The 9,263-nt window shown below is 41.9% G+C and overlaps 1 protein-coding gene across 3 annotated transcripts in view; it reads left to right on the forward strand.

The window, feature by feature from the left end:
* Positions 1 to 4,564: 4,564 nt before the first annotated feature.
* The window catches only part of zgc:162698 (Transmembrane protein 87A-like), a 29,149-nt gene continuing 24,450 nt past the window's right edge, over positions 4,565 to 9,263 (forward strand). The window contains exons 1-13 of one of the 3 annotated variants that reach the window (XM_035534252.2): positions 4,566 to 4,774; positions 5,520 to 5,592; positions 5,743 to 5,834; positions 5,933 to 6,052; positions 6,327 to 6,380; positions 6,471 to 6,512; positions 7,003 to 7,080; positions 7,171 to 7,279; positions 7,377 to 7,438; positions 7,631 to 7,814; positions 8,611 to 8,710; positions 8,849 to 8,942; positions 9,190 to 9,261. In XM_035534252.2, the coding sequence (XP_035390145.1) occupies positions 4,637 to 4,774; positions 5,520 to 5,592; positions 5,743 to 5,834; positions 5,933 to 6,052; positions 6,327 to 6,380; positions 6,471 to 6,512; positions 7,003 to 7,080; positions 7,171 to 7,279; positions 7,377 to 7,438; positions 7,631 to 7,814; positions 8,611 to 8,710; positions 8,849 to 8,942; positions 9,190 to 9,261 (1,218 nt within the window). In that variant the 5' untranslated portion in view covers positions 4,566 to 4,636. Of the gene's footprint in view, positions 4,775 to 5,519; positions 5,593 to 5,742; positions 5,835 to 5,932; positions 6,053 to 6,326; positions 6,381 to 6,470; positions 6,513 to 7,002; positions 7,081 to 7,170; positions 7,280 to 7,376; positions 7,439 to 7,630; positions 7,815 to 8,610; positions 8,711 to 8,848; positions 8,943 to 9,189; positions 9,262 to 9,263 lie in introns of all 3 variants that reach the window. The other 2 variants (XM_081700156.1, XM_035534251.2) reach the window with 2 other exon arrangements.

Raw genomic sequence — 9,263 nt, forward strand, 5'->3', positions numbered from 1 at the left:
AAAGCTCAGAGAAGCTGATCGATGAACTATAGGCTGGTTAGCTTGACCAGCATTATTGTCAAGCTAATGGAGAGGATCGTTCGTGAGCAGCTGGAGGATTACCTAACTAGGCACCATCTACTGAATGCTATTCAGCATGGTTTTCAGAAGGGATATTCCTGCCTGATGAACTTGCTGTCTGCCAAGGAGATGTGGGCCGACATGGTCGAACAGGGCCATGCCATGGATATAGTCTTTATAGACTTCTGCAAGGCGTTTGATAAGGTTCCACATCAAAGACTTTGTTTCAAATTGAGAACCTTTGGTATATGTGGCAGGTTGTTAGACTGGATCTCAGCCTTCCTCAACGGTAGAGAACAGTGTGTTCGTGTTGGCACCAGTATGTCACCCAGGACTGCTGTTATTAGTGGCGTCCCTCAAGGGTCTGTACTTGGGCCAATACTGTTTTCCTTGTATGTGAATGATATCCCAGAGGTCCTGGACCTGTCATCCCTGTTGTTTGCAGATAACCTTAAACTATGGGATCCTGTGGACAGGCCTGGGGGGGCAGATAACTTACAGAGTGCCCTAGATCGGCTCTGGGGTTGGTTGGAGGTATAGGAGTTACCGATCAACCGTGAGAAGTGCTCTGTACTGTGTGTCAGTCCCAAACTGCCTGCAACAAGCTATCAGCTTGGAACAGTTAATATCCCCTCCATCAGCCAGATCAAAGATCCAGGCTTCACCCCTTCTGGTGATTTCAAGGCTAGTGATCAATGGCAGGATTCAGCCACCAAGGGTTTCTGTGTTCTGTGGATGGTTTGTAGGGCCTTCGGTCAAATCACTGGTGATGTATTTGTGAGGATATTCTTGGCGTTTGTCAGGACACACCTGGAGTATTGCGTTCAGGTGAATCCACCTTGTCTCGTGAGAGACAAAATGGCCCTGGAGCACCTTTTACGGGTTGGCTCAAAGATGGTATGCGGCATGTGAGGTAAGGACTACGGCACTAGGCTTGACACCCTAGGAATATTCTCCTTGCACTATAGGCGGCTTCGAGGTGACCTCATACTCACCTTTCGTATACTCATGCATAGGTTTGGACCTGACCTAACTTTGGCTATTTACACCAGCTCCCCTACCAGCCCTTTGGGGACATTCTATGAAATTAACTAAGCCCAGGTTGGACCACATCAGACCTGAGGCTCGGTTCTCTAGGCAGATTATAGATGCGTGGAGCTCCCTCCCTGAGGACGTCATCATGGCATCCACAACTGCAGCTTTCAAGCAACGATTAGATGTCCTTTCCCTGCATCTACGCATGTTCCCGCATGCGTAGTCCCTCTCTTCCCCCTTTCCATCTCGAGCACCCAAATTTTTTTAATGCCTTCTTCTTGTTTAATTTTTCTTCTGGCTTTGCCTTCATCTCCCTAATGACCTGCCTTTCCCCTGCTCACTTAACGATTTTTCTTTATTATGTCACGTGAGGGGTGCCAGTGGGGACAGTTGTCACTGGTCGTGTGGGCCTTACTGGTTGGGTTGTGGTTGACTTGTGCATACTACCTTGGCTCCTAGGTCCCGGATAGTGGCACTCTGTTGGTCCCAATGACGCGCAACTGGAGGAACAATCACGGGATTTCCTTCCTAATGTTCCGGTCCCTATCGGAATCTGAAATTGTGAAGAGGTGGGCGCGAGTTTTCAATTCTGTTAAAACATTCAAATACATTTTTTAAACCCCAGTAGTCACTTTTCTTCTAAAAAAAAAAAAATTAATTAGAACAAAATGCTGTCGATAGTCAATTTTTTTTCCTTCAATTTCCTTAAACACACCATGCCGTTTTAGAACTTACACTGACGCTTAGAACTAATCAGACCCCAAGTAGTATGCTTAGAAGTAATCACCTGGATAATCTAATTTGATTAGTTTACCACTATGTAGTTACAATATCGCGTCGCATAATGTTTAAATTTAGACATACGCCTCTTACATTTACATTTACTGCATTTAGCAGACACTCTTATCCAGAGCGACTTACAAAAGTTTGTCATTTACTCATAGAATACATCCTAGTCAGTACAGTAGATTGGGTTACAGCCTCTTCGACGCGAAAACTTGTAAACAAATGCAAACGAACGTCCTTTCCTGTAATGCGGCTCAACACAAATCAAAAGTAGAATTAAAAATTGATGGGGTATTTGAATGTAGGTATAGAAAGATTCATCAGAACAGATTCAGTATTTCACCGAGAAAGTCATTGGTGACAAGTATCCTCTAGGATGAAGTTGGTTTGAGTAATAGCTACAAAAGCCTGCTGTACAGGTTCGTTAGTGCTCTCCTCCCAAAAAATCCAGTTAACTTCTTGTACACATTGTACACATTTCACAGTACAGTACTTTCAAATAGACTTGGAATGGCTGTTAGCTACACTAAATATTAAGTTTAAAATAAAAATACTATCAATAACGAACCAACATGATAGTCTTGACTGAAGCTATGCTGTTAAGTAATGCAGTGAATAAAAAGCTAATAAAAATTTTAAAAAGTACAATTAAACCAAAATTCTTTCACGTGAAGTTAACATACTCATCAGAGCTCTCCCACCACAAACGACATTCTCTACTTTGACAAAGACACGATTGCCTGAACCACTAGTCTACCGTGAATTTGAAATTAATAAGCCACATAAAGCTCCAATGATAAGTAACAAATATCCTATTGGACATCCTAGCGAAAATGTTGGCACTTTTGCTAAAATGTATGCGCATACTGATTCCAATAGATGAGCCAATTGGTAGCTCTTTGGTACGCTGCAGGTGCGGGCTGTAGACGGTATATGCGCTTTGACAGTGTGGTCTACTGAAGGCATATGGGTGCAGGTTGACAGTGAGTGTGGTCTATTGACAGTATATGGTTGCAGGTTGACAGTGAGTGTGGTCTATTGACAGTATATGGGTGCAGGTTGACAGTGAGTGTGGTCTATTGACGGTATATGGGTGCAGGTTGACAGTGAGTGTGGTCTATTGATGGTATATGGTTGCAGGTTGACAGTGAGTGTGGTCTATTGACGGTATATGGTTGCAGGTTGACAGTGAGTGTGGTCTATTGACGGTATATGGGTGCAGGTTGACAGTGAGTGTGGTCTATTGACGGTATATGGGTGCAGGTTGACAGTGAGTGTGGTCTATTGACGGTATATGGGTGCAGGTTGACAGTGAGTGTGGTCTATTGACGGTATATGGCTGCAGGTTGACAGTAAGTGTGGTCTATTGAAGGTATATGGGTGCAGGTTGACAGTGAGTGTGGTCTCTTGACGGTATATGGTTGCAGGTTGACAGTGAGTGTGGTCTATTGATGGTATATTGTTGCAGGTTGACAGTGAGTGTGGTCTCTTGACGGTATATGGGTGTAGGTTGACAGTGAGTGTGGTCTCTTGACGGTATATGGGTGCAGGTTGACAGTGAGTGTGGTCTCTTGACGGTATATGGTTGCAGGTTGACAGTGAGTGTGGTCTATTGACGGTATATGGTTGCAGGTTGACAGTATATGGGTGCAGGTTGACAGTGATTGTGATCTATTGACGGTATATGGGTGCAGGTTGACAGTGAGTGTGGTCTATTGATGGTATATGGTTGCAGGTTGACAGTGAGTGTGGTCTATTGACAGTATATGGGTGCAGGTTGACAGTGAGTGTGGTCTATTGACGGTATATGGGTGCAGGTTGACAGTGAGTGTGGTCTATTGACGGTATATGGGTGCAGGTTGACAGTGAGTGTGGTCTATTGACGGTATATGGCTGCAGGTTGACAGTAAGTGTGGTCTATTGAAGGTATATGGGTGCAGGTTGACAGTGAGTGTGGTCTCTTGACAGTATATGGTTGCAGGTTGACAGTGAGTGTGGTCTATTGACGGTATATGGTTGCAGGTTGACAGTGAGTGTGGTCTCTTGACGGTATATGGGTGTAGGTTGACAGTGAGTGTGGTCTCTTGACGGTATATGGTTGCAGGTTGACAGTATATGGGTGCAGGTTGACAGTGAGTGTGGTCTATTGACGGTATATGGTTGCAGGTTGACAGTGAGTGTGGTCTATTGACGGTATATGGTTGCAGGTTGACAGTATATGGGTGCAGGTTGACAGTGAGTGTGGTCTATTGACGGTATATGGTTGCAGGTTGACAGTATATGAGTGCAGGTTGACAGTGAGTGTGGTCTATTGACGGTATATGGTTGCAGGTTGACAGTATATGGGTGCAGGTTGACAGTGAGTGTGGTCTATTGACGGTATATGGTTGCAGGTTGACAGTATATGAGTGCAGGTTGACAGTGAGTGTGGTCTATTGACGGTATATGGTTGCAGGTTGACAGTATATGGGTGCAGGTTGACAGTGAGTGTGGTCTATTAACGGTATATGGTTGCAGGTTGACAGTGAGTGTGGTCTATTGACGGTATATGGTTGCAGGTTGACAGTGAGTGTGGCCTATTGACGGTATATGGTTGCAGGTTGACAGTGAGTGTGGTCTCTCGCATGAACATCACGCAGAGGCCTTAGGTGTCTTACAAGCGAACACAAACCTGCCCGCCCCCTTTTATTACGTCAGACTATGTCTCTCTGGATGGAAAAGTAACGCGCGACGAAAGTTGTCAGTGCTCAGAGAAATGGCATCTGCTGTGACCGAGTCATTACTGTCACCACAACAGCAAACAGCGTTGTTTATATTTGTCTTCATCTTCATTCGAATCCCCACGCTCAGAGCAGTATCAGAGCCGGGGAAATGGATTCTGAATGTGGACAGCGTAAGTCTTGTCTTCCTGACATTGCTAACCTAGCTAGCTTGCTTATCCATCATGTTCCCGCAAGCGTTTTATTTTAAAATAATCGTGTTCTGTTAATTCGGTGATACTGGACAGGGCTTTATGAAAATAATACCAACTAACAATTTTTTAGGAGTCTGTAAGCTTAGGTAGTTGGCTTTATAGCTAGCATTTGGTCCTGTGACTACTAACAACAGGGAAGTTTAGGAAGCCGGCTACTAAGTTAGCTAGCTAGCTAGCGGTGGGATTAGCCAGATAGCTTGCTAGTTGATGTTGCTATGTAGATAACGCTAGCTATTTTAAACGAAAGTGTTATATCGTTTGATATGAAATACAGCTAGCTAATATTGCTCCCGCTGGAATAAAGTTATTATTAGCTAGCTAGGTTAATATTCTATTAATGTGATAGACAGATTTTTGGAAAGCGTTCTCTTTACTAGGATAAGGTGTAGGTGGTTGCTCCAGGTAGCCTTGGCACAGTGTTTCTTCCTGGTATTTTATCCTCAGATAATATTAGAGATATTAGGTATCTAACACTCTCCCTTAGTACCTATTTCAACAGCTATCCTAGATAGGTTAACTAACTAGCTAGAAAAAAATTAATTTGCTGACAGATGATGCTTGTAAACTGAATTTGCTGACAGATCTTTACGGGGCAAATCAGCTATTCCGATGACCCATACAAGTTACCACCTTTCTGTTTTACACTTTTATTATTGTTTTACAGGAAATAATAAAGAAGCAGTCCTATTTTTATTTCTCAAAGACATTATTTAATAACTCCCATGTTGAACTCAGATGTAAGTATACGTTTAAGTTGGTCTCTCCTAGTCTGCATTTTTTCCACTGAGAACTCTCAGCATAGAACCATATCGCATTGCTGAGTGGATACCCTGTACAAGGTCTCTTGTTGTGGAGCCAGTGTTTAATTGTTCTCATTTGATCTTTAGGGCTCAGTGAAGAATGCAGCACTCCTGTAAAGCTGAATATATCATGGTATCTACGCAGCTCCCGGTGCTATGATGAGGTGTTTGACTTAGATGTGAGTAACTTATTCAGATATTACAGACTTATCCATTGTTCAATTATCAACACTTTTTTTTCAGTCAGAATCTGTTACTCTCATTTGTGTTTTGACAGGTTCAAAAGGCAAAAGATTACTTTAATACCAAAGTTGGGCTCCAGAATGGTGATAGTGGTTTCTATATCAGCCACACATATAGTCCGATTGAGTGCTACCAGCACATGACCAGGAATGAGGTATGTGGAGCTTTTATACTTTTCAGATAAAAAGGTGAGTTTAAGCTTTGATTAATGCCCTCTGAAAACTTGTACTAATGTGTAGCACATTTTTGAGTCTGTTGTCAAATTGTTGTTAAATTAAGCGATTTCCTGAAAGATTAGCTCTTTTAATGTAACTAAAGTTTCATCATAATAAGAGAGATAAATGTGGTTGGTTTTCTGGTATGGAGCCTGCATCCTAGCTGACCTGGCATTTAGCATTTGACTTTACTTTCTTGTTTACTTCGTATAGTTGGCAGTGTCCATACTTGATAAGCCAATAAGTGTGATATCTATTGCCCAGCCGGTAAGTTGAGCCACAGTAAGATGTACTATATGAGCAATATAATGACCTTACTTGAATAAATAGCTACTGAGTGATCTAACTTTGTTTTAGACATCATCTGAGACTCTAGTGAGGAGTCAGAGAGATGCAGAGGTAAATGGAAAAACAACACATCACATAAAATACTACAACCCATTTTTAAAGAACATTGTTGAGAAAGTCTTTTAACTTCTGTTATTCAGTGAAATATGGAGAGCTAGCAGCTGGTGTCACTTATCCAGTAATCTTGGGAAAGTTCACACAGCACTGATAACGTGTGTGGAATGTATGGAGGGAATAAAATCAAAAAGCATTACATAAACTGGTAATACGTCTTTGGTAGAGAGACATTTAGCTCATATTTAGGATGTCTAAGTGAGGCCCCAAGACACACACTTCTTCTCAAAACTAGTCTGCTTGCTTGAATTTGTTTTACCGATCTTACTGATGATGGGCAGTAGGTGAAAAATCTCATCTAACGGACTGTGCCACTGCATGAACTAAGGGGGCTATATAAGATATATAACTGACTGAATGTTATAACATGTTTTATTTTCTTGATCCTAAAATGTTGGTCCATAAGCTCTTTTAATGATGTTTGCAGATTCCAGTTCCTACTGCCAAAGAGTCAAGCAAAGATGTGAAAAGCAAAGACAAAACATTAACTGTTGTAAAGGATCAGGTGAGTTAGGTTTGTCCATGGCCCTCCTTTTGCCAGTTTTTCAGTAGTGTCTTTTCTTCTGCTAAACCATCTTAACTATTGTCATGCCAGACCTCTATACATGACAGAGTGGCACAGGCATGGGAGGACAGCCCTTATATGTTTATCATCCATTTTGCTGAGATTAACCCGGCCAAAGACACAAAATGGAGCATCAAGTGTAAGATTCTAAAAACGCCAAACATGACATGAAAGTTTTAGAGATGTATGTCAGATTGCATTCATAGTAGATCTAATTCATGGTTAAATGTCCACAGTGGAGGTCAGCATGAAGGGGTCTTACCAGTATATTTCAGCCTCTGAGTGGCCTTTGATGATCGTAAGTACAGAAGACCTTCCATCTCTCTTGCCTGTTTGCACCTTAGGCTTTAAGAATTATCCATGTGTTGTGTACTCTTAGCACATCTGGCTAAAAGATAGGGGACACTGTTTTATAAGATGCCCTGAAATGTAGTTTCTTCTATTTGACTAAAATAAACAGCCAGTTTATTTTATGGGACTCTTCCCTCAGTTCTACATGGTGATGTGCATCATTTACGTGTTGCTTGGTGTACTGTGGCTGTTGCTTTCGGCCTGCTACTGGAGAGACCTGCTACGGATCCAGTTCTGGATCGGAGGGGTTATTTTTCTGGGCATGCTAGAGAAGGCTGTCTACTATGCAGAGTTTCAGAGCATCCGCTATGATGGCCTTTCAGGTAACTGGCTGAAGACTTCACTGACTGATTAATGGACTGTCAACCATTTTTATGGCAGTCTTTCTTGAGCTCAACTTCTTATGCGATAGTTTTAGCTATGAACCCTCAAGGCATATATAATCATTTCAGTCTGTTACTTTGGAAATTGATACACTAAAGTCTGACTTAAATTGGCCTTTTAACCAAATATGTCCTGTGTATTTACCGTAAATTCATCTTATCTTTCATTTCCCATATTTTTGCCATAAATCTAGATCATACAGATGTGCCGTGTCAGATTAAATGAATGCATGTAAATTCACTGGATTGTCCTAAATGTTGTACAACACAATTCTGTTCAGTTGTAGGTGTTCATAAATTGTGAAATGGCATATTTGACACATCAGATGAATGGCTGAAGTGTGTGGCAACTACTATAATTAAAGCCTTAGTCAGTTCATGTCTGATCAGATTTTGGGGCATGTTCATACTGAGATTCCCTACATAGTAGTGCTATTTCTTTCACTCACCACCTTTTAATTTAGTTTCTATGCATTTGTCAGACACCTATCCAGAGTGACATAATTTTCAGTCATGTTACAGAGGTAGGCTAGTGCTGTGTTTAGAGTCTTGCCCAAGAATTATTTTAATGTAGCATAGAGCACTTACCTAGACAGGTATTGAACACCAGTCCCGCAAAGGAGAGGCAGCACTTTAACTCACTACACTATACCAACCAGTGTTTGTAGCTAAAGGATAACTTCAGATTTTTTCTCCCCTTGCTGGTGATTCTGATAGTGTTTATTTGTCTTTGCAGTCCAAGGAGCAGTGGTGTTTGCTGAGGTGCTGTCTGCTGTGAAGAGAACTCTGGCTCGAGTGCTTGTCATTATAGCCAGCCTCGGCTATGGCATTGTCAAGTGAGTTCTTTCATATGGTTCACTATGACACCAATATTGCTTTTTTACCACTAAATGTTTAGATTATTTGAAGCTTTTGTTAGTATTCATGCACAAAGATTAACCAAACACAAATAATTTCTGGTGTTTGTTTTGCAGACCTAGGCTTGGAGCCCTGCTGCACAGGGTGGTGGGGGTAGGGCTGCTCTACCTCAGCTTCTCCATTGTAGAGGGTGTTCTAAGGGTCAACTCGGTAAGATGGAGTACTATGCCAGAGCTGTAGTTTACAACAGCTGTATTTCACTATTCCACTAGAGGTCATGTCACGCAGCCAGTTATCAGTCATCGTTATAGATGTTATAAGCACAGGTTCTGAAGTGTAAGTTCCAAGCGAATCTTTTACCGGCCCATATATTCTGATCTTTCCTTGATTTTAATAGTTTGAGAACATTTCATGATGCTGCTGTTAGTCACTGAATGCAAACCTGTCTCTCTCACAGGAGCATGGAGGCTCCAGCAGACTACTGTGTGACATTGTTCTGGCTATCACTGATTCTTGCATTGTGTGGTGGAT

This window comes from Electrophorus electricus, chromosome 17, assembly GCF_041902795.1.
Source record: "Electrophorus electricus isolate QZ-2024a chromosome 17, ASM4190279v1, whole genome shotgun sequence".
Lineage (NCBI taxonomy): Eukaryota > Metazoa > Chordata > Actinopteri > Gymnotiformes > Gymnotidae > Electrophorus > Electrophorus electricus.